This window comes from Falco naumanni, chromosome 3, assembly GCF_017639655.2.
Source record: "Falco naumanni isolate bFalNau1 chromosome 3, bFalNau1.pat, whole genome shotgun sequence".
Classification (NCBI taxonomy): Eukaryota; Metazoa; Chordata; class Aves; order Falconiformes; family Falconidae; genus Falco; species Falco naumanni.
This window is the reverse complement of record NC_054056.1, coordinates 58,862,135-58,887,993: the sequence shown is the minus strand read 5'-3', so window position 1 is coordinate 58,887,993 and position 25,859 is coordinate 58,862,135. Positions and strand designations below refer to the sequence as shown.

Genomic DNA, 25,859 nt, shown 5'->3' with positions numbered 1-25,859 from the left:
CCCTGCGTGAAATGAGTAGAAAATCAGTTGGGTATTTCTCTTGCTTTAGTAGGTCTAGCTAATGGATTAGTACCAGAGTGAAAGTTAGTGATGTCCAGGACGTTTATGCTTCCAATTTAAAATGTGTACCTTCCGAGTAAGTTTGCTGGATTGTGGGTTATATGTATGGGAAGATCATTTTGTGTCTCGGGCTGCTTTACCCTGGGCTGCTTGCTGTTTGAGGAGCTCCTCCCAGGAAAGGAACAGCACAACAGTTAGTCTCCCTGTGGGCAGACTCCCACTTTGTCCCTTCCCAAAGCAGATCCACCCTCAGAGCCTGGTCCCACCCTTCTGGCTGCAGTGGGGCAGCAGCTCTGTGTCCGCCTGTCTGCACCAGCGTGTTGGTTTGGAGCGGTAGTGGAGTTCTGAACTCTCTGCCTCACCTCGTGTTGCTTTGATTTACAATACGGTTTCCATGCATGTCAATGAGACAGGTCTTGAAGGGAGAGGAAATGGGAAGCTTTTCTCCACCTCTGCTCCAGCGCTGATGGGAGATGTGAAGTCTGGGACCACCGCAGGGCCCTCCTTCCTCTGCCTGGCTGGCAGCATGCTCCTACAGCTCCCTGCTGCCGTTCTTGTCCTGTTTGTGCATCTTCCTCCTCCCTGCTTCTCTGCCAGCCCTCAGCTCATTCCCAGGAAGTTTTTGCCTCTCCTTTGCTCTCCACGAGAATTCCTACTCTGTAGATATCTGTTCTCTTCCTTACCAGCCTTCTTGGCTCTCTCCTTTGCTGAAAACCTTATTACTTTTAGCACCCTTGCAATATTCTTTTCTTTCCAGCTTTACGCTCATCGGCCTATCACTTACGTCCCAGAAGGTAGGTGTTGTTGGCACTGTGGTGAGGGTGCTAGGGCAGCAGAGTGTCAGAAAGCTGTAACCTCATGGCTGCTGCTGGGTGGAAGGGACCTGGCAAACAGTGCTGCATAAAATTCAGGGAAATGAAACTGGGGTCCCTGGAGGCCCAGGACAACAGTCAGATTGTGGTGGCAACCCAGCAGATTCAGACCTATTCTGGAGACTTTAACAGCATGAAGGTTGCTTTGTCTCTTGTAAAGAATTCTTACATTCTTTTGGTGTTGCCCTCAGGTAAACATGTTAATAAACATTTTCAAATCTTGGTAGCTGTACTAAAGAATTATTAAATGTTAGGTTGCACCATATATTCAGGAGATTTGTAAAGGGAACAGGCAGGAGACTTGTAGGGGAAACAGGTTGAAATCTCATTGCTTTATATGAAGAGAAGGCAAGGACTTCTGTTTCTTCTAATTTGTATCAAATTGATATCTGCATTTGCTTTTTGGAGATCTTTCTTGTTCCTTGTTAGATTTATATAATGCATTCAGCAGTAAAAGGTGGGTAGGTATGTATTTCTTAGAAAAATTGGTAGGACTGTTATGCTAATTTAAGAGTTGCAATTAAAGTGTAATGGCACGTGCATGTGGTTGCTCCTCTGATCCTGGCTATACTGCTCCTTCTGTTTTATTGGAATGCCAGTTGAGCTGTAGGAGAAAACAGTAGCTGCTAGCAGCAGAGGGGGCGTGACCACATGCAGAAGGGAGTTAATTTGTACAGAAAAAGCTTTGATACCTGAAACCTGTGCAGTGTCAACACTGAATCTAGGCATGCTAAGTGACTGCAGCTATTGCAACAATCAGAGTAATCATTTCAATTTACAACTGAACAGAGTGCTGGCAAAAGAAGCTTGTGAGGGTGATGCCTCTGTGTAGCCACCTTTGGAGTATTTCATAAACCTCCTTTCCACCTTGCTAATTGCTGTGACCTAGAAAGGCTTACAGTTAAGGCTAGAAGATACTATGATCCTGTCTGCATGCTCATTTTACTGGCACAGATGCCAAAGCTGCCCTTTTTTGCAGATGGCTCTTGTTCCAAGAGATGGGCTCATCCAGTCACTTCATTATGTATTACCAAAACATAGCTTATGGTTAGAGCTTTTTCACTTTACTGGCTAAATACTAATCTCAGTAGATCATGTAAGTATAATAGGTTCAGGATTACCGAATATAGAAGAGGCAATGGAAGGGAAGTACTCCTAGGCTTGATTAGGAAAGAGATGGCTGAGCCTATGATAGTAAAAGGCAATTTGAGTACAGCAATCATGAAAGAGTGAGCCTATCATTTTTCAGAAGAAGAGAAGAGTGAACATAAGAATAAAAGCAATAGTATGCAAGCAAGTAGATTGCAGCTCATAGAAGTGATAGGTAACATTTCTTGGGAAACAAACCTAAGAAATTCAGAAAGACTGGCAATTTCTAAAGGAACTAACTTTTTCTTTTCCAGTCACAGTAAAGAATAATAAAAGCACAAATAGAAGGTGTCCAAATGAAAAAGTGTAAGAAGAGACAAAACTGCAAGATCTAAAAACTCATACAGAAAGTGGAAAGTAGATACGTTACTGGAGATGAGTATAAAAGAACATTAGAAGAATCCAAGGGCCAAATGGGGTAGGCCAAGGCACAAAACATAGAACAACTATTAAAGGACATGGTAAACAAGGAATCATGCTGTCTTCTCAGCAGTAATAAAAGGAGAGCTGAGTTTCTGGACTGCTAGTTGAGAGGGAATGACAAAACTCATGATGTGGTGCTGCAGAGAGGACCAAGTATTTAATGATAATGTTTTGCATCATGCTTTGCCCAAAAGGGTGACTTGTAATCAGGTGGCAAGCAAAGGACTGCTACCTTGAGAAAGGTAAGTATTCCAACTAGTGCAGGAACAGAACTGATGGTAAAGTAATGAGATAATAGGTATTTTAGAACAAGCGGGAGCTTATTGAATTGTCTCTGCAACAGGGTGAAATAGCTGAAGCAATGTCTGAACAATTAGTGGTTACACTGGAGAGCATTTGGAGGACAGTCTAGGTTCAAACAAGCTGTGAAAGAGCAAACACTGCACCTACATGTAAAATTTCCTGGGTCATTCTTTTTCCCCTTTGGAGGAGATAGCTTATCTTAAATTCTTAGAGGAAAAAAGTTTGAATCAAATAATCAACTGATCTTTTTTTTTTTAAAAAAAGAATAGCTAGTAGATAATAATATGATAAATGAATTTGCATGTTTTTTTCCAGAAGGTACCTTGTCAGACAAGCCTAATTTCCCTGTAAGCAGAGACATAGTATATCTTGATATACTGTTAAAGGCTTTTCACCCTTTCATAAACAAGGTGGCAATATGGGCTACAAGGTGGGTGCACAGTTGGCTGGAAAGCTGTTCTTGGAATAATTACCAGTGATTCATAGTCAAACTAGAAGGATATGTCAAGTGGGATTCTGTCCTGGATTGCCTGAAAATATTAAATATTTTAATTAATGATTTAGGTGATAGAATCTGCATGCAAAATTTCCAGATGACACCGACCAGGGAGAGGATGTAAACCCTCTTAAGCACAGGATTAGAATTCAAAATTAATGTGGTATAATGGAGAACTGATCTAAAATAAATACGATGCAGTTCATCAAGGACAACTTCTAAATCGTGGTTGGGCAGGAATAATCAGCTGTGCAAATCAAAATGTAGAATAACTGGTGAGGCAGCAGGTCTGCAGAAAACAGATGGGCAGTTGCAAGAGTTCAGAAAATGGCTATGAATCAACAATACTATGCCATAAATGTTATGCTAGAATATATGGACAGGAGTCTGCATGTAAGACATGCAAAATGTTTTTTCCACTCTACTTAGCATTTGTGTGGCTGGTGGACTACGCCTGCTCTGAGCAGTGCTCTTCAGGCCTATTGGAAGCATCCAGAGAAAAGCAAAAGGAGAAAGGCCAGAGGTCTAGACAACATGACCCTTGACAAATGAAAAAAGTCTTTTTCAGACTAGAGCAGTAACTCTTGAACTTTCTGAAGATGATTTTCCTAGGTTCCCACAAAGCAGTGGGGATTTGTGCCAGGGCATGTGCCAGATGCGCTGAGCTACATGGCAAGATGTGGCCATGATACTGGTGTGATGGTCAGAAGGACCACCTCTCTTGCACGCTTCTTAGCTGCCATGAAGTACTGCACTTTCTGCCTTGGCTGCTCTCAGTGCTGTGCCAGTGCTAGGGTAACAGTGGTGGGGATCCTGGACAGCCAGGGTCTATTTTTTACATTAGCTTTCTTCACCAGTGTGTTTGGAGTGCTGGTTTAGGAGAACAGGGTGAATCTGAACTCCATCGTTGGGGAGTGTGTGGCACCGGGCCATCCAGGATGACCAGAGTATAAGGGGAATACTGTGGGATGGATTAGGAACCAGTGTATGAAGCCTCCTGACCTTGCAAGGTCAGTTTAGGTCCATCAGGATTTTATTAGCTCCATCGCAGCACAAGCTCTGTCAGACCTGGGCTGACTCAGAGGCATTCCTGCCATCTGACCCTCAGCACTGCTGGTGGGATTATTAGCTCTGGCACTATGGAAACCAGAATAAATAGTAAGAGGTTGCTCTGCGCAGGGGCCCCCTGCCCTTCAGTCTGGCAATGACTTTTCCTGTCACCTTCTGATCCCATTCTGTCATAGCTTCATATCTACTCCCTCACACCTTTCCCTGGGGAAGTGATGGCACCCTCAAATCGTTCCATAATCCCTTGCAGCCTTGCATCTCAAGGTCATTGTCACTGAAGCTTGACCTTGGGCCATATCCAGAGAGCCCGAGTTACTCCCAAGGAGCAGCTCCTCAGCTTGGCTGATATTCCCCCAGGCCCTGCTTTAGCAGAGAGACTGAATGCATCTGTTAGGAGATCCTCGTGCCCACAGAAACACAGCTTGGTAGAGCTTCTCCAGTTCCCCCAGCTCTGCTCTGTACCCCCCTGGCACTCAGAACTTTTGCTGCATTTCTTCTGCTGTGTTTCATGCTTTCCCAACCTCTCTCCCCTCTTCCCCCATCAGTGCCTAAACGCCCTCTCTCTGTGCTGAGGCTCCTCCATCCCTCCCCATGTGTACATATGGTCTCACTTCTCTCCCAGTTTTCCTACCTTTCTGTTGATCTTCCTGATTTTCACTGCTTTCCTTCACCTTCTTTTGTTTCCAGACCCCTTCCACTTCCAGACCAACCTAATTCCAGGTTGTCGAAAAGCCTCTTCCCCTCTTCTCTAGGCTCAACCCTTCCTCTCTTTGTCTGCCCCCCTCTGGGGTGAGTACCTTTCCCCACCTAACATCTCTTCCACGATGACTTCTGCTGGTTTGTGTGGGACCTTTCTTTACAGAAAGGCGATCTGGGAGCCTGCTTCTCAGTTTGGCTTCTCTCCCCACATCTTGTTTTGTTTAACTGCTGGCGTTTTGGGTGGAGACGTGTCTGGCATGGGGGTGGTAGTTCCAGAATAGGGAGGCTCCTTGAGGGGATTACATGGGAGACCAGGTAAATTGCTCCAGCAGATTGCGTATGACCCAGTTGGCCATTATTCATTTAGGCAATGGAAGAGTGAGGGAAGATGTGATAACCATTTAAAAGTATATGGAAATTTCATGTAAAGAGGAAGGTAGTAGAAACTCTTTCCCAGTTCTGCTGGGGATAGAGCATGAAGTAACAGACAAGTTTACTGTGGTGGAGAGATTGAGGTTAGACATTAGGAAAATCTTTCTAATGGTAAGGATAGTTAAGAACTACAGCCGATTGCCTAGGGAGGTTGCGAAGTCCCCATCACTGAAGGTTTTTAAGAACAAGTTGGACAAATACCTGTCAGGAATGGTTTATGTATAGTTGATCTTGCCCTGGGGCAGGGGAACGGACTTCATGAGAGCACTTCCAGCCTTACTTTTCTGTGATTCTATTACTGCTGGTTCCCTGGACAATAAATGTACATTTTCAAAGTTAGTAACCCACCTGCACTACTCTGTCTTCTCTGTGTTTAAGTAGATTCTTTGGAGCTCTTGGAATAATTGACAAAGGACAGCTTTAGAGTCTTGGGTGTTTAAAGTCTTAACTCTCTTTTTGCTGGAGTGTTGCTCTGCTGCATTCCTTCTACCCTGGCCTTCTTTAAACATCTTATTTTTGGGGTGTGTGACATTTGTTTCTGTGTCTGGGCAACTTGTATAGAAATATTTTAGTGTTACAGAAATACTGCATCCATTCTTCTGTTTCACAGTATGCAAGTATTTTAAGAAAAGCCTTTACCACTCTTAGACAGTGAACATATTTAAAGGTAATTGTTAAGAATAATAAAAAATAGGACAAAGCCAAAGCAACTACCCTTTGAGTTTGTTTTCTTTGTTATGAATAAAACGATGAGCAATTTACTTAGCACCAAATATATAACTGGTGTATCTGCAGCTGAAGGTAGCCTTCTTCCTTGGAATTATAATTGAGGCTCAATGTAAAACAGCAAAACAGGTTTGAAATGTCTTCTAATAACTATATAATGTAATTAATATTAAAAGCAGTTGAAAACTCACTTATACATTAACACAGGTCTCCCACATTGCTGCTGTCATTATTTGCATGATTTTCAATTACAGATAAACATCTAATTTAAAAAATAGAACTTGAATATGTAGCAGAACATTTTCATCCTCCTCTGTTTGTTTTATTTTCATCTGCCTCTCGAAGCTGGTCTGGCCTTCCTAAAATCTCTGAAGTCTTCTTAACAAATGCATTCTTATTTTAAAAATTTTCAAGGTTACTGTGTCACTCATGGACAACTCTTACTGCCTCTTAGTTCTTGGGAGAAACAGATTTCTTTTTGCGATGCCCCTTACTCAGCACACAGATAGTAACAGATCACATTCCATTGTATTCCCTTAGATATTTTATTTAGTGTGCAATTTTTGGAGTACAGATAGTATTCTCAGCAAAAATACGCGGAAGAAGATATAACTGTAGTCCCTATGATCTTGCTATCTAAAAATGTTACGTTTAGTAGCATTCAGCAAAACTGTTTTTGGTATAGTCGTGCATAGCCTGGAAGTCTCCTCTTCAGGGTTAAATGCTTTAATAGAATTACAAGAGAGTGAGAAACTGTGAAAATCAATTCGCAAACGCTGGTGCTGTGTGAGAGTGATAGCTTTTGGTCACAGCCTAGTTCTTCTGTTGACCTTAAGATGAGTGATTAAAACAGTAATACTTTCTGCTTTAGGTCACTCTTCAGATCTGAGAGGTCAGCTTTTAAGTTTTGATCCTCAACTTTGTGTAGGTGAAACACTGTGTTTTCTGCTCTTTCCTTTCACCTCAAGAAAACAGATAGTCCTCTGCACATGTCTGGTTGAAGAACTGTTTAATCTGTAACCGGACAGATACTGCCTTTGGTAAGTCAGCTGCGGCAGTTCTTACGCAAATAGAGGGGCATTTCGCACAGGCTGAAGATTTCATAGTTTAAATGCTTCTCCTTTCAAATTTTTACTTAACTGGAGTAGAAGACCTTCTTGCCTGTTTGCTTGTTTCAGTAAAGTACTGCATCCTTTTCCATTTGCTAAGGGGAAGAATGGGAGAATTTGGGTGGCAGTCGCTCCCAGAAGGTGGCCTTGCTGTGTGAAGCCACCTGGAGCTCAGAGAACGTGGAGGCAGAGAAAGGTGGAAAAGAAACCAAGAGGGCTTGAGAGGAAAAGGAGTGGTGTGGTGCCCTCTGAAACACCTTGAGATTCACTGGACTCAGGAAAGGATCCTCCACAGACCTTGAACTGCAGGCATCATGTAACACCATTCCTGTCAAACTGCATCCTAAAATTATTACTCTGATCTGGAAGGAATTTTTTTTTTTTGATTTTAAATGAATTTTCATTCATATTTGAGTTAATTTAAATTCCATTTTAAGTTACTTAATTTTCAGTGTAGATGTGGTCTTGGCTATGTGTGCATGATCCACTTGTTCTTATGACAGTCCAAATGAGGGGCTGTGGGTTGGGCAGGCCGGAGCGAAAGCAGGCTCAAATTTAGAGAAACATCATGGCCAATGCTATTATTAAAATTATTTTGTGAAGTAGCGTGTTGCTGGAAATGGCAAACTTCTTCCCAAAGTCATGGGGGGGAATGCTGCAGCATGTTCAGGGAGGATGTTGAGCCCGGCTCCTCACCTTTGATAACCATTTTTAGTAGATGATACTCAGCTGTAGCGTTACCATTTGCAAAGCTGATGGCTTTTTGGAAATGCCCATCTGCCATTTCCTCATTTCTTAATAGTACATGTCGCAGCGTCTTCGCATGGTACAACTTAATCAGCCAAATGGCCAGTTCCAGACTGAATGACAGTAAATTTTGCTGTAAATATGCTACATTTCAGTGTTTAATCATAATAAAAAGGCAGACTTTTTTGAATGGACAAAATGAATGCGTAGTCCCTCAAGAAAACCCATAAAATAAAAAGCAGTGAAAACTGGTTGTTAAATTGGCAGTGCATGTTTTCTGTTAATTATTTGTAATTAATTAGGTGCTTTTTAAAAATTATTTTTTAATATTTACTTGTAAGAGAAGAGATGGGATATGGCGTTCGAGCTGTGCCAGTGGCTGGCCGAGGGTGTTTTCGCTGCTGGAAAAGCCCCTCTGCACCCGCAGATAGCGCTGCGGCCGGGGCTGCTTCCGAGGGGGAAGGAGCCTCGGGCGGCGGCTGTTGCGGGCGGCCTGGAGCCCCGCGCAGGAGCCGCTCGTCGCGCCCAGCGCCCGCCTGGCGGGAGGCGGCGTCCCGCCCGCCCCGGCTCCTTGCGGCCGGCAGGCGGGCGGCCCGGCGCCGTCCTGCAGGGGGCGCCGCGGGGGGCCGGGCCGGGCCGGGCCGGCGGCGGGAGCGGCGCTGCCGCCTCGCCTGGGAGCAGCAGCGGGAGGCGGCCTGGAAGCGCGTTCCGGTACGCGCTTAAAAAGCCCCTAAAGAGGAAGCGTAAAACCCAAACTGATGAGGAACGGCTGAAGCACTTGAGTGCCTCAGCCCTTCTGGAAGCTGGGGAGTACAGTGGCCGAGTGGAAATATGAGCCATATTAGCCCAAACCTAATTTTATTCACATAAAAACGATGCGGGGTGATCCCAGGCACTCGGCTCCAGGCGGCGGTGTTTTGGGTGAGTAGCATGAGGTGAAGTTTGGACTAAGGCTTTGCTGCTTGGTTTTTCTGTAATGTCAAGCAGGCCGTTTCACTTTATATTCGATCAGTTTTCTTCTACCAAAAAATAAATAATATGAATTAATGTTACATTTATTTGTTGTATGCTGTGGCAATGCCTTTACAAATCAGAACTTGCAGTCTGGGTAAACAGAGAAGTGAAAATACTTGACGTTGAAGGATAAATGTTGTGGTGAAAAAGCCACAAAATTGAGGAGGAGGTAATACCTCTTTATACAGAGTTAAATGTCACATTTACTTCTCTGGTACTTACACCCTTCTACTTTTTCGGAAGAGAGGCCAGGATGCATGGGGATTAATTTACTTGTCAGGCCTTTTTTTTGTAGCTGTTTGGTTTGGGTTTTGTTCAGAGCAGAGCTTCTTACAGATGGACACAGTCCTTCCTCTGAGCCTTTCTACAAACGCGCACGTTCAGGTGGCTGTATCTGCTGCATCTCCCATCCTGGGGCATGGCTTTCCTCACAGGAGCACTCTGTGATGGAGCAACCGGGACCCACCCAAAGCACGCGCCCCGTGCTGTGCCCCTCCCAGGTTTCCTCCCTGGGCACTGCCCAGCCCCTGCTCCAAACCCTTTCCAGAGGGATTCTCCCACCCTCTTTAATTTCTGCTCAACCCTCAGCAGCACTGAATAAGCAAAACGTTTGGTTTCCGGTAGGATCATTACTTGCTGGTAGCGTGCAGCCTTTGAGCCCTGCCAGCCTCTTGTGAACACCCAGAGATACTCTCTGCCCTTGAACAGAGTAAGACACGATACTCTGATTTATCTGTAATAACACTGCTGCTTTCTGAGATCCATCTTTTCTAAAGTTATGCTCACGTAGGGCTGAGAAACTGCTGATTTCTGAGCCAGGGGGGGTTTGGCAAGTGGGCTTTTGACAGTATCTGGAGCCCAGAAACTTGGGGTTTGATATCAAAACAAAATTCTGTATCGTATTTGAGTTCTTTCCTGTAGTCACTCCGCTATAATTTGACTGTAAAATTTACCCAGTTGTTTGGGCAGCTGAATCCCTAAGCTTTCTTTAAAAACCATCGAGATGTGTTTCCCAGGGGTTTAAGCAGATGTATCTGTGTGCAGGTGGCAAACAGGGGCACTCTCCCTGCTCTTCACAGCCATGGGTCTGTTTTCACATTCTCTCATGCTGGGATTAACAATCTGTTAACAGTGAAGAACAGGTTGAGCAGTATGTCTTTCATACATTGTGGGTTTTGATTTTTATTTCTTAATTTTTTCTGTCCTTATTGTGTGCTCTTTGTGTCCATGGCTTTCTTGCTTTCCTCACTACAAAGTCACTCCCTTCTGATTTAAGGGCAAGAATAGAAGGAACTTTGTTTGAGGGGTGAGGAGTTAACAATGAGGATTTTTCATGATGAAAACGCCCAAAAAAGAATCCAATTCTACAGCCAGCATCTAAGCAGCATCTTCAATCCACACCTCTGAGGATAAGCTTGTGTCTGTTGTTAGTGGGTGAAATAGCTTCGTTCAATGCTATTTGATTGCTGACAATGCTGCACTGCAAGCGTTTGTGTTGTAGGTGTACGTATGCTGAGGTGGTGGGAGGAGGACCCAGGATAAGGTATGGGCTTCAGAAAATCCCAGAAGACTTGCTTGGATGTGGCTTGTTCAAGAATTGTCTGTTTGTCCTGGAGGCTTAGACTGTACAAACCAGTAATTTATACTGGCTGAAGACAGATTCACAGCCTGGCTGTGTACTCAGTTGGTCCTTGATTTAAACGAAAAAATTGGAGTATGTGCATGAGTCTCCATTTTTTCCCCTTCCTGAGCTTTATTATACTTGATTTGTTTATCTCAAATGAAATACTTTCAAGATAATATCTGCTTCCAGTTGCTCAGAGCAAGAATTTGAAGAGACACATGACCTGCTACGACAATGCAAGAGTAAGTTCAGAAAAACTTCACTGCTCTCAGTTCAGGATGTCGGTGGCATCTGTGAGCTAAAGACACTTCTCTTTTTTTCTGTAGAGATCATAACTTCTGTATCCAAACCAGTGCTGTTTATAGAAATCGTTGGAGAGTTTCTGTGTAGTAAAAGGAATAGGGGTGAGCTCCAACAATAAAGTCAACAAGTATGGTTCTTGAAGATGTTTTTATTCAGTGCCTTCTCTAGTGTGTGCATGGAAAAAGTGACATAGCATTGACTTAGTGGCTTTTGTACAATCACTCTAGTATGTTACTGGTTTAAAACCGTATTATTCTACTTTTTGATACAAACAAGGTAGTGTTCTCTCGGGCATATGATCCCTGCTTATAGTGATCAGTGTTGCACCGAAGAACCTTCAGCTGATATGGGGACCCTGCTGTGCAAAGGTAATGAAGGTCAGCCCCTTTTAAAGTCTCAGTGTCTAAAAAAGGCAAGATAGAAGCAGGAAGAAAAAGTACTGCTACTGCTGTCCTCCATATGCAGATAGGCAACTAAGGCACAGATGAAATATTTACGTGGAGTGAGCTAGAACTTGGCAGACCTGAGAACTAAAGCTACAGCCTCTGAATCTGAACCCAGTAGGAAGGGTGAGATTATAACCACAAGTACTAATGTATTTATTTTTATCTTCTAGTCAGCAGTATACCTGCTGCACTATCTTCTTGTATTTCATCTGTTGTATCTTTATTCTTTTTACTTGCTGCCATGAGGAGAAGAACATAAGTCAGTAGGATTTTTGTGGAAACTAGAGGTTTGCTTTATGTCAGCATTCCTGGAAAGAATTTCTCTGAAAGAGAATTACAGCTACCCATAAAATATGTGACACAAACAACCCTTCTCATCTGCAAGTATCAATTGTGCATTGGCAAGAAGGGGGTGCTGGGATACCAGACTGCTTGAAGGATATGGGACATTACTTAAGGGCTTAAAAAAAATAATGTCATTGAATTGCCAACTAGAGAGCAGGATTATTGAAACTTATGGGAACAAAATTTAGTGAGATGAATACAAATAAATCTGTCCATGGTAGTTGTACTTCTTTTTCAAGGATCTTTAAATGCAAAATATGATGTTCATTAATGTAATGCAGGCAGGCTCATTGCTTTGTTGCTTTATACATGTATGAATCAGACTTACATGATGTCTTAAGACCTATTTTGAAGAGCCTTAAAAAGGTCTGTTCTTTATGTAACTTGCTTTCTCTGAAGGAGGAAAGGCAGGTTTTGTGGAAAGATCCTATTTTATACTACAACTAGTGGTCTGTTTGGAAAGCAAACAAACAACTTACCAAAACCCACAAGTATTCAGGCATACGAGCCCTTTACCTCCAGGAAATCTTTAAATAAGCATTTGAGATTCTTCAGTTTGCTAAGGGCCATCTTCTGCTACATAAGCAAAACAGAATTAAAACCAGTCATGGACAGCCAGTGGGGAGAAAATTCTCATGCAAGTGAAATTGGCTGTTGCTGTATTAGCATTTTGCTTTCAATCAGTATTGTGATTGTGAGCAAAATCCCCCAGTTGGCCCCATTCGTGGCACTGTGGTTCAGCTTAGAAGATAGCTTTGTTGCCACCAGAGTAGCCAGTGCTTGCTAACAGAAGACTAGAGAAGGTAAAGTTGTTTTTTTCCAGCTGTTTGATACCTGTGACCTAACGAAGAGGCAGTGGGATGCTGGATGTGTTAATGAGGGAATTAAGGAAAGACAAGTGAGACCTAGGGATAACAGCTGAAATTAAGTGAACTTGCAGAATTTCACCCTGAAAGAAATACATGCTTGAGTCTACCACCTGGAAAGAGTGTTTGTGGAAAACCAGAAGATGGATGTCAAAGCCTGACTTGTGATGGTTGCAGAAGGTAAAGCTGAAGATGAAGTTAGATGTGCCTGCAGTGGTTAATATGATTCGCTTAACAGTGAGTGCTGTCACTACAAACACACTGAAGTTCTGCCAACAGCGGGTTACAAAAACCTTTAAACACTTGTACAGGGAACAAACTCTGGAAATCTTACCCTTAAACTGACAGTCTTGAAACAGTTTTAACTGTGAAAGAGCTATACTCATTTTTCAGAAGAGTTTCATAAGTCTAGTGTGCTGATTCTTAGTTTTTCTGTTCTTAAATATAGGGCCACTGTCTAAAAGTCATATCAGTGTGAAACTGTGTAGACATTACATGATGCCAAGAAAGGACTTGCCAGGTAATTTATAAATAAATTCCTGGTGCGCTCCCATTTTCCTTCCTCTTGTCTTTGCAATTATCCCACGCATTTGCCCCCAGGCTTTCTGTACTCTTTTTGTAGATATACTAGTAGTAATTCTTTTTTTCTGATTTTTGTTCTTGAAGAAAATAGATCAATTATACAGTGTAACGCTGGTTAGGTTACAGCTAATAGCTACAGCTCTTAACCTCACATGTTCTTTTTACCTCTGTGGTAATAATGAATCATTAAATTGAGTGGAGCAGAGTCCTTGAGATATAGAAGTAGGATTTTTTTTTAACAAAGGCATTCCAAAATGATAACCTTAAAACTTCTTTTATTGATTACCATTGTGTAATGTTGTCAGCATATGACTGTTAGGAGGTTTAAAAAGTGCAACTTAAACTGTGAGAATAGTGGGTAGAAAATTTGTGTACCCTGTTACAGCAGGCATGCTTTTATTGTATTTGAATCTTTCGAGATTATTCTCTGGAAATCAGAAATTAAAGAACAAGATAGTCTTTGTATAAATGGTAGAAGAGATCCCATTTTAATAATACTTGATCAGCTGCTAAGAACGCTTAGTTTTGCTGAACATGTCTACCAGAAGAGACAAAATTGAATTATATGTCCAGTTCATTTAGAAAGCAGTATTTTGAGTCTCATAATGTTAAAAAGTATCAGATGTGCCTTTAGTACAAGGTGAAGATACATTACTGCTCTGGTCCACAGTGAAAAAAAAGTATGTATTTTCTCACTACTGTGTGGATGTTCTAATGTAGTGATGATATTCTTACTTGTCACTGTTAACTTTGTTGATTACAAATTACTAAATCAGTTAGTGTGAAGTGAGACAATAACCCTCTCCTGTCTCCATTACTTTCAGTTTGTTCTGCAGCTTTTTTTAAAGTAATACTGTTTGGGTTTTTTTATTCTGTCAGGTTTTACAACAGAAGTAGACTCCACAAGAACTTACAGGGGTTATAACATCTGTCATTAGATTTCTGTGTTCTGTACAGGTAATAATCAGTGAAGTTTAGCTGTCAAGAGTTTGTATAATAGGAAGAATTAAGGAGAACTGAAACTGCATCCCTAAAATAGCAAATAGTTTTGTATTAGAGTAAGATATTAAAAAAACAACAAAAAATTGAAGGAACAAAGGCTAAAATAAAGCTGATCGGAAAAACGATGATGTTTATCAGACTGAAGATGTGACATAGCTTTGCTTTTCTGTTCTCAGTAGTAAGAACACTTAGTTGCATTGTCTCAAGGATTTCCCTAGGAAATTACTCTGGATTTTACTTCATATGGCAACATAGTTGAAATTTGGTATGATTACTTTCTTGACGGCTGTGCATCTGATACTGACCTACAGTAGTAGGTGTCATGAAGAGTAAATTACATATGATTTAGAGTTCAGATATTGATATTAGCAGGTGCGTGGCTGCATACTGTGTCAAATGTAATGACATTCATCCTTAGATTTATTCTGCTGGACTTTATTGTTAGATATTTGAAGATTCGGTTTCCCCTAATGACTTATGCTGACACTGGAAGACATTGCATATCTGATGATCTCATGGGTACTCTTGTTATTGAGAAAAGCTATTCCATTTGCTGTGAAATATATTACATTGAGTTACACATCCCTGTATTGGTAATTTCTACAAGGCAGAAATTATAGGGGGTGGTAGTTTCCTTTATTAGACCATCAAAACAGACAAGCTGTGTGCATTGCAACTCCTTATTCAGGTCTGTGAAAAAGCTCCTGAATGACAGATCTGCATGCTCCAAACCTTGCTGTTTTCCACATGTATCTGTTGATCAATTAAAAGATAACTTGTCTCTTTATAAAGCTTGCCTTGATTAAACTGCCACGTCTACAATAAACCACAACTTTGTAATTTCAGCCTTTGCCATTCAGGACACATGCTTATTTTCTTAGAACTGCCTCAGTTAAAGTTACTTTCAGCCATTTTGCTTTGTGCTGAGTTCTCCCTTCACATTTTCTCGCTCTGGGTATAGCCAGAAGGGCTGACTCTTCTACCTAAGCTCAAATGAAGTGGTGCTAAAAACGCGATGAAGCAGTTGAGGCTGCGATTTGCTTTTCAGTTTATGTTGTTCCCATCCACTGAGCCTTCGCTACAGACCTTATTGGTAGCCAAAGTATTTATTTTGTGGCCTATCATATGTGATTTAAACAATCTATTTAAAGCTTGGTTTCATGCTTCTCAGTCAAATCACCTTGTCTTCAGGGGCATGCTGTACAGCATTGCATCCTTGTAAGGGGAATTTTCCTAGAGCAGGTAAGTCACTTTCTTCTTTGTAGCATTTGTAGTTTTCTGTCAGTTTGAATGAACCTCATTCCTCCTGATCCCCAGCTCCTCTCAGAGCTTTGTCTACACTCCACTACTAACTTTGCCATGGAAACCTTTTTGGGTCCAACAACAGTGCACACAATGGATTTAATACACAGAAGAGAAGTGCCGGTCCTCTCACAGCTGCCCTGTGCATATGCCACCTTTCTCATGTCTATCTGATGACTGATCCGAAAGGGAAAGAGCCTTTGGATAAGACTCACTATCTCCACTCAGGAGCTGTGGTTCAGCTGGTAGCCTGAGAACCTGGGTGTATGGCTTTCTGTCTCTTCCCTTCGGACAGGCGAGCAGTGGTCAGATGTGAGGTTTTCCTGGAAGCTGTAATGTCCCCTCTTGCTCCAGCTCACAGCCTGAGAGACTGGCTTCTGCTGGCTCCGACAGTCCTGCCATGACTTGAGCAAGCTGACTGTAGTGGTTTCTGCGGAAGAGCTATGCTAAGAAGCGACTGGAAAATCCCTTCTATCAGCATAATGGACTGGTGTGTATTTTTTGAGTTACAACACATTGTGAAAAAGAACAAGATTTTTTTAAGACCACTGTTTTCTCTTCCTGAGAGATGATCATGCATAAGGACCCTTATTATAAAATTGGGATATGTACTTGTTGTCTTTAGTTAGAAACTTTCTGTCATCACCCTAAAGGGGCTCTGCTTATGCTGTTTAACTATGCAAGTATTTGTGATTCAAATGTGTGTAGAGTGATGAACAGAAACGTGGCAGAAAATTTATCATTACCAGTTACGAGCAGAAATGGTTTGGGAATCTTGATAATCCTGGATTTCCTGTGCTTTAACATCATGTGTTACTCTCATTTATTCTATTTTTATAAAGAATACATGGAAAACTTGCAAGAGCCATCATGTAGTCGTTTTTTTTCTGTGGTTGTTTTTTTCAACTACTTAAGCACATTTTGCACTTAAAATTCTCCATGAAACTGTAACTTTTTCTAAGAAAGGAAGTTTTAATACTGAAGTAGCACTTTTTTGTTCCTTTAGTAACTTTTTTTTCTTTTAGTGTTAAACTAGTTACCTGAAACCTTGGAAAATTTTCTCTAGTGAGTTTTAAGACAGATGTGGTAGATTTCATATTTCATGAGGAAGGAAATATCTATGAAAAACCTGGAAATACCCATTATAAGGAAGATGTGTCTAAGGTGTGAAGTGCAGATAGGTTGAGAACTTCTACAAACTTCTAAGAAACTTGAAGTTTATGTTTCAGTGTAGTTTTCCATCTAATGATTTATTACATTGCCAAATAACATTGCTAATATTAATGGTAGATCTTTCATCAGTTTTTACAATATTTGATTTTCATGCTGAGTTCAACAGAGCCAGATTCTGTATGATATTTTTATAATAATAGGCATTATTTCTATCATGACATCCAAAAAGCAGTTGTGGCAGTTCAGCAGCTCAAGCACAAAACCTTCTGACTTTTCCCTTTTCGTTATGGTTAGTAATAATTTGTGTTTGTGTGTGACCTTAAAATATGGTTTTGAATATTTTTAAGCTTGAATTAGTTTTAATCCTAGAGGACCAGTGTCTGTTGACTGTCTGTGGTAAAAAGGAAGGAAAAACATACATATGAAGCTCATTTTCAGAAGCTAACTGGCATTGCCAGCAAAAATTGTGACCTTATCAATATTAGTTTAGTCTGAAAACTTGTGTACCATGAGTATGTTTTCTGCAGGGTGAGAAGAGAGTAGGAAGATCACTGGATGTAAGACAGGGGGGAAGCTGACACACAAATAAGGCTATCTCCTTTTGCCCGTGCAGGTAATGTTGTATGCGTCAGGAGTTAGTTTACTGCACAAGGTGTTCTCCTTCAGTACTAAATCTGCCAGCTCAGTAAATTCCAGGCATGCTTAATTATCCTGTTCATTTTTCTGGAGTAGGAGAACTGGGAGAGGCACCTGGGTCTGTCATAGACTGCAAATACATCTGCGCAGTTTACGATTGTTACTGCAGAGGAGACTTCTTCCCATGAGCATTGGGTGCTGCTTGCTCACTTGGGGTTGGGAGCATCAGCTGGCATTAGGGCTAGCATGCAGCTGCAGAAATGCAAGGTCCCTGTTTTGAGGTGCAGTCCTACGTCCTGTTGAAAGTCCTCCTACAGTCCTATTGACATTGGGCTGTTGAGAGACATATTACCACCACTGTGCTGGGGACTGAAGACACAGCATCAAATGAAAGTGAATTTGAGCTCTTGACCCATTGGTATTAGTGGCTGAACTGACAATAAAATAAAATGGCTGTTCAGGTTTTAATAGCAGTTTAAGACAAGAGTAACTGGTCTCTGTTCACTTGTAGGTCTTCTCAAAATTATCCTTCCCTGACATACTGGGGAATGTGATAACAAACCAGAGGCAATCTGTAGCTACATTCATTTGCTTGCTAATTGTGCTTTTATTTTTATTCCTCTTCAAAAGCGTTCTCAGGGTGCTGGGGGCTCAGCATATTCATCATGATGGCTGTAGCAGAAGTCTCAGAGCAGTTCTTTCAAACCTTCACACCTTTCTCATAAATTAGTAATTTATCAGTGCAATTATTATTATTATTATTATTATTATTATTTGTTCTGAATTATCCCAGAGTTTTGGTCAGGCCCAATTTCATGGCCTACGGGGTGGAGAGGTGACAGGGTCGTGGACGATTGACATAGGTGTGACGCACAGTATTTTAAACAGAGCTATGGCAGCTTTCCATCCTTATGATGCCTTGCATACCCTGCTAATACTCTTTTCCTTCATGCAGGGATAAAGCATTTTCATTTATCTGACTGATTTGAAATAGTTGTGGAAGACATCACTGGGGACAAAGATATCCTTGTATATTGGTATAAGAAATTTATAATCATTCTTCCTTCTTCATTGAAATCCTGATCTTTGCAGTCTTGCAGTGAACGTTAGCTACATTACTGACTTCACTGAGTACAGAGATTAGATCCTGAATGAAGTGAAGGATATAAGAAGAATATGGATTAGTCTTCTAAGAGAATATTGCTCAAGATTTCTTTCTGAGGTGCCGTAGCTACTTCAGGAAATGAAAGATAAACAAGGTAAAGCTCCACTAGCCACTGCAGTGGTGCTAGTTATATACTGACAGAATTGTTCTTTGTAGATGGTTGAAAAGAGATGCTTGGAACCCCTTCTGAACAAAAAAAGTGACTTTTCATGCAAGATGAGACATGGAAGTGTTTGGTTTTACTTTTTCTTTGATAGGGATAAATACTTGGACTAAATGGAAGTCAACAGGAGCGTTATATCTCATCTGATAGCTGTCTGGGTGGCACAGTAGAAACACTGGCAGTTTACATTGAGAAAATCTGTACAGATAACAGAAACTAAATTAATAGTTGATGAGAATTGAAAAAACTAATGGAACTAGAAAATTATTAAAATTATTAATCAGTACAGATTCTCCTCAACACTGAGACACATTATAATGTTACTCAGTTTGCTAGTACCTTTCTTCTTACAGTCATCACAAGCTTTACATACCTGGATCATTTCACAGCAGCAGTAGTGGCATCATTATTGTTGTAGTTATTATTATTGTGGTTGGTTGTCACTGGCTGGGTGCCCACCAAAGCTGCTCTATCACTCTCCTCCTCAACCAGAGAGGGGACGGCAAATGTAGCAAAAGGCTCGTGGGTCAAGATAAGGGAGATCACTCAGCAATTACTGTCATGGGCAAAACAGATGACTTGGGGAAATTGGTTTAATTTATTACCAATCAAATCAGAGTAGTATAATGAGAACTAAAAATCAAAAGTTAAAAACACCTTCCCACCACCCCTCCCTTATTTCTGGGCTCACCTTTACTCCCTATTTCTTTGCCTTCTCTCCCCGAGTGATGCAGGGGGACAGGGAGCAGGGGCTGCAGTCAGTCCATCACATGCTGTCTCTGCCACTCCCTCCGTTGCAGGGGAAGGGTCCTCACACTCTTCCCCGGCTCCAGTGTGGGGTCTGGCCTGTGGGAGACAGTCCTTTATGAACTTCTCCAATGTGTGTCCTTTCCATGGACTGCAGTTCTTCACAAACCGCTCCATCGTGGGTCGGGTCTCCCATGGGGTCACAAGCCCTGCCAGCAAACCTGCTCCAGTGTGAGCTCCTGTCTCCACAGAGCCACAGGTCCTGCCAGCAAACCTGCTTCAGCATGGGCTTCCCGTGGGGTCCCAGCCTCCTTCAGGTGTCCACCTGCTCCACCATGGCTCTCCACGGGCTGAGGGGCACAGCCTGCCCCACCATGGGCTTCACCACGGGCTGCAGGGGAATCTCTGCTCCGGCGCCTGGAGCCCCCCCTGCCCCTCCTGCACTGACCTGGGTGTCCGCAGGGCTGTTTCTGTCACATATGCTCACTCCTCTCTTCTGCTGCAATTGTGCAGATTTCTCTTCCCCACCCCCCGCCTCGTAAATGTGTTACCCCAGAAGCACTATCACCACCGCTGATGGGCTCAGCCTTGGCCAGCGATGGGTCTGTCTTGTAGCCGGCTGGTACTGTCTCGATTGGATATTGAGAAGCTTCTAGCAGCTTCTCACAGAAGCCACCCCAGTAGCCCCCTGCTACCAAAACCTTGCCATGCAAACCCAGTACAAGTATTATTATTATCATCATCATCCCAGCCCTAGATATGCTGAGGAAAGCCAGATAGCTTGCCCAGCATCATGTAGACTGGGGGAGAACAGTAGCTAAGAAAATAATTGTAATCTTTTTGTTTCAAGTTCTTAGAAAATCTTCTAATCTTCTGTGACTTTTCAGAAATAAAAAATTATAGACTATTAGTTAAGGTAGCATAATAGTTTTCCCCTTGGATCTTTTGGTATACAACCTTATGCATTCCCTTCATGCTGCTCCAGGCTGGGAGAGCACCCGTACTTTGCAAGTGTAATAGTGCAGTATTGCAGGCTGCTCCCTCTTATAAATTAGCAACCTGTACAGCCAGCAAATACCTTTACTCCTGAACATTATATGAAAGTAATTGAGGCTAGTCTTCTTGGTTGGCCGGCAGATTTTGTATGCAGACATCAGGTATTAAAATGGAAGCTGGAAAATTGTAGTGCAGTCTGGCAGGACTATTCCACGTGTGCTTGGAATGTGCTTTTTCGCTTTGCATTGCCTAATGCACGTCATGTATTACATTGTTGATATATGGATTCAAATTCAGATGATACTCTGTTTAAAATAAAAATTTTAAAAAGAGTGTTTCCTATTAACCAGTGGGAATTTCCATGTAAAACAAGCCAGTATTTTTTTGATGGTTCTGCATTGAGATTTTGAACTCTACATTGTCCTTGTATTTAAGGAGTATGAAAACATTCACACACTGACTACTTTGTGAAGGAATCGCAGGGTCAGACTTTGCTTCAAATCTTGGTCTACAATGCCTACACTTTTAAGTTTGCTGTTAGATCCATTAATGTAATAGTGTATGTTCCTGTATACAGTGGTGTGAATCAAAGGTGAACTTTGTAAGGGAAGAATATGGAAAGATTGGAATTTTTTTCTTTGATTTTTTTTTTCTTTGTGAGGCATTTGCCTGTACGTTGTAAAGAAAGAAATTATTTTAAAAAAAGAGAACACTGGTATGATTCTTTCTATTAATCAGGTTATGCTTTCCTTGTTTTGCTGTTGATATGAGGCTTGAGAGAGAAAAAAAAATCAGAAGGCACTTACAGAAATCTTTATGCAAAAGGCAAGATGCAGACTGCTGATTGCTAGGCATTTGATATAAATAATCTTTAAGTGAAATAAATATGCGAAGCTCTATTAAAGTTGAAGATCTGATCTAGAGAGTTTTAAAGTGATTTAGAGGAGTAGTCCTCTCTCATCTTAGTTGTTTAGTTTTCACCATGTAGGTACGTGTAAAATTTCTTCACTTTGTCTCTCCACAGGATACACGAGAATGAAATACTCAATGTTTTAAAAAATAAGAAAGGGCAAACCACTCCTCTCTTTTTTTTAATGTTCCTTTTATATCTTTCTATATCTCTATATATGCGCATGTCAAAGAAGAGAGTGAGCAAGATATTTAAAATGCATGTTTAGAACTGGAATTCAGTGAAGCAGAGTTATCATTAAACTATGTGTGATCAGCCCCCAAAATCTCAAAAATGAGACAGACGCACTGAACGTCAGTGTATTGTTGGAAAGTTTCCTAGCCTGCTGTATCCATTGCCCATTTCTTTGATGCTTATAATTTTAATGCTAGTTTTGTAAACAGTCCGAGTATGTGAATTCCGCCTATCTTAGATATCATCAAATAGAATTTTTTTTTACCCAAGTTTTGTCTGATGTAATTACACTTCTAAAAAGCTGCAGACTGGTAATTCTCTGAAGGACCCTAATGTGCTGTTTGAAAATCAGAGGTAGAATTAATTCTTTTTCTTTGGTTACTCCTTTGTGAGGTGTCTATTACCTGTCATTTTAAATATTTGCTCTAATAATTTAAGTGTTGCAAAGAACAGCATCCTACAGCCATATTCCCTAGAAATCACCATGGAAATCTAAAAGTGATGATTTAGTGTCCTGAGAAATAATGTTGAGGAACAGAACAAAACTGCATCCATCTAGTCTGACAATAGCAGCTCTGCCACAACTTTGCCTTTCAAGAAGAGTAAGCACATACTTTGCTGTGTCACATCACATGAATGTTGATGGTTTAGTCACAAGATAATATAACACTTATTTTATTAATAGTATGCTTAATGTGTGCTTTTAGAATAAGATTTTTTCATTCCATATTTTAAGCTTTGACAAAAATAAAACTGTGTGAGATCATGTTTGGAAATCTAGAAAACATATTTAAACCAAAACTGTTCTCTCTCAGACGTGCTACCATTTAAGCTATGCATTTAGCAACTGCAATATATTCTGAAAACTGCAAGTTACTACTGTTGCACATGCATATCTGTTTATATTTAAATATAAACGTGCTCATCTCTTAACTGGTTAATCCCATTTTGAAGCCTTTTATGACTGCATACCATGTGCCAGTAAGTATTAGAGTGTGCATTTGCTGTTTAAGACAGGTAACCTCCTTAAAAACCCTTACACATAGGTCTTTCAATGAAATTTTTGTTAAGTTTTGTATAACCTTAATCTATTATGAAAGGAGCTTTCTGTCCTTTGGAATGACCTTTTATCAGGGTGTGTTTTCCTGTCTCTTAGGTAGTAGAGCACATTAAATAAATTGCTGTCAACTCAAATACAGAGTTACTGCATGAAGTGTAAAAAGAGATATTTCAATATTATTTCCCCGTTCTTATTAATTACGACTCCTCTAGCTAGTTTGTTCTTAATCCACTGTAACACAAACCACAAAGGATTTGTGTAAGCCATTGCTGAAGTACTTTAGTTGAAGATTTTTTGTTAGTATTGCAAAGAACAGGTGGTGTTTGCACACTGGAAGCTGCATCTCAGCTCAGATCTTACAAACAACAGGTTTGATATACAAACTTATCAAAATGTACTAACTTGTTCACAGTGTTCATTTCATTGTAGCCTTCCTTATGTACCAGTAAATAGCTGAGAGCTTAAGTGGACTAAGAAAAAAATCAGGGAGTCTTATGATAACATTACTGTGGCATTTTACTCAACTTTGAATTTGATCCCCAAATATTTGTGTGCTAGGTTGCTCTTTACCTTATCGTGGTAGCTGTTGGACAGCACATTAGGGTCCTTTAGAGAATTACCTTTTTCTTTATTGAGGACGTGTGATCATTCTTTTCATATTCATCTACCTGCACGCAGCGCCTGCAAACCATAAAATGTTTTTAATCTGCAGCTTGGATTTTGGAATGATCACCTCTGTGGAGAAGTTTTTTTCTCTGTTAGTATAACATTCAATAGTAACACACTTTTTGTTTTAAAGAAGTATTTCCTAATGACAAGGAAAATTACTTTGTTTAAATGGTGTTTCTTAGTGTCTCAACATAATTTTTTAAGTCGAAGGACCCTAAGAGGGATATGATGGAACACAAGGAAGCTGTAAGAAATATTTTGTTCCTTTGTTTTTTCTTGAAGATTAGCAGCATGCTGTATTAGCTAGCTTTTTCGATTTACTATGAGCTCCCTATTTGAAGTCTTCTGAGGATAGGCCAGAGCTAGAAAACTGACCTTGCTTTAATTATGTTGGCTTATAAAACCACAGAAAATTATCACCATCTCTGAACATATTAGTAATAATAAACTGGTACAATATGACAAACTACCGTGCCCACAGTTAAAACGCAATTAGTTGCTCTTGAGTTTCCAGTGCTCTGACTGTTAATGCAGCTATGGTTTTGGGTGATTCTCTTGTGTTCAGCACATCACTTGTATAATTTTTAACATGCTTTAACTTGTCATTGATACACTGATAACTTGAGCTGTAACTGGAGATTTGTTCTAGCCCATCTCTTGTCTCCACCCAAAAAACTCTGTAGGGCTTCTGATTGATATGCAGTGGCAGATTAAAATTAGATGGCTGAAATGGTTATCGCTGTCAACTGCCTACCCTGCCTCTCTGACAGACATTGCTGTCTCAAGGCTGGCACAGCTGATCTGCATGTCAGCCATGGTACTTTGCAGTCCAGCATATTAAGATAAACCACAGACAGAAATAATGTCCAGAAGAGCTGTAGGCTTGAAATAATGTGTCAGGATTTTGGGGTGTGGTTTGGAGATCAAATTCTATTTGGCTTTCAAACATAATGCATATTTTGTCAGCAAAGTCAGCTTCATATGTCAATGATCCCCCAAGCCTAGGTCACACAGTTACATGTGCATGACAGGCTGGCGTTCCCTCAGGTGTGCTGGTACAATGGGCAGCAGGCCTTTGGTGTGAACTAGGTGGTGATCTTTTTGCAAAACTGTTTTTAGGAAGAGGCAGAGATGGTTAACTTCTCAAAGCCAGCTGTGCCAGCAGGGTGCCAGGCTGTGCAGCTCCACGAAAGCCCATTGTACAGATGTCAGTTGTGAAGACAAGACCTTACCATCACACCTGGGCACCCTGGCATCATCCTTCTGCCCTTGGTGTCCAGCTCCAGTCTCTCCCCTCCTCACCACCCTGCTGCTTAGTGGGGTGGTGCTGGGTTCAGGGGGACTGGCTGATTCAAACAGACCTATTGGAAACTTCCTTAGTTTCTCTGTCTCCTTTCAGAGAAGTGGTCGCATGTGGATGGGAACTGCAGCCAATGGTGGAGGAAGGCTGTGCCCCCTGCATTGTGCAGCAGTGCCAGCCCAAAGCGTTTGGTTATGGAGACGCAGCACTCCAGCTCATTTACCTTGGTTCTCATATGCAGCATAGTCATGGCCTGAGATTGTGAACTCTAGTTCTGCTCTAGAGGCACTGTTCATATACAGGTTTTGCATCATGTCAGGCTTGTGCCTGTTAGGTACTTCACTTAAACACACAGCCTATCTGCAGAGTTGAATGTAGTTTGGGGAAGGAAGAAAGCTATTTGCTTTGGTTTCCTGTAAACTCTAAAGTTTCCCAAGATACTGCATGGTGCGTGGATAGACTCAGCACCATCCAGTGTAATGTGAACTGTATGTTCATGTTCACAAGCAGAAATGCACTGCCCTAAATGCACTGTTGTTTTTTAAATGATACCATTTCAACAACAAAAAAAATTTATATGGTAGGGATTTTTCAGGGTGCCTGTATCAGTGTTTTCTGCATAGTCTACTTTGTAAGCACTTCGGCCGTGGAAATTATGAAATAATCTTGGTTAAATAGCTGCTATATGGTCAAATATGTTGCTTATGCTTAAACAAAATTGCATAATTGTAGTGTGAAAGAATCTTTATTGAAACTATGCTGCTTAGATTGCTAAATGAGGTACTCTCAACCCATAAATACTGACATTACTCTTTGCTGTGCATTCACATTTCTTCCCTCTTGGCTGGCTGTCCTGTGTACTGAAAGTTGGGAGCACTCATGGACAAAAGAGCATCTGATAGTTGTAATGGCTGTGCTTGGCAGCACAGACACCTGGAAGTGAAATGGAAATCTTGTGTGAAAGTGTGGGGGAACAGAGCTTACCTCCTTTCTCCACCACAGTTAATCTGCCTCTTCCCCTGCTGTCCCAGTATGGTTTGGACTGTTGTTCTAGTTAGTGGTGGTATTGCTGGAGCCTCACAGTGTCTGCGCCTTTGAGTTATTTTGATGCACTGCCAGAGCTTTTCCAGACACTGTCCTGATGCAGACAATGGAGAGATAACTGCATTTTTTTTAAAAACAGTTTTTATTTCCATAAAAGCAGAAGAGACTCCTGGGACAAAGCAAAGGCACTTCTG

General features: G+C 41.2%; 1 protein-coding gene across 2 annotated transcripts in view; it reads left to right on the top strand.

The window, feature by feature from the left end:
• Positions 1-25,859, top strand: part of LDLRAD4 (low density lipoprotein receptor class A domain containing 4) — a 242,234-nt gene that overhangs the window by 62,503 nt on the left and 153,872 nt on the right. The window contains exon 1 of one of the 2 annotated variants that reach the window (XM_040585651.1): positions 8,875-9,005. The exons of the other annotated variant lie outside the window; for it this stretch is intronic. Within the exon in view, the coding sequence (XP_040441585.1) occupies positions 8,960-9,005 (46 nt within the window). The 5' untranslated portion in view covers positions 8,875-8,959. Of the gene's footprint in view, positions 1-8,874; positions 9,006-25,859 lie in introns of those variants that run through there. 2 annotated transcript variants of the gene reach the window in all.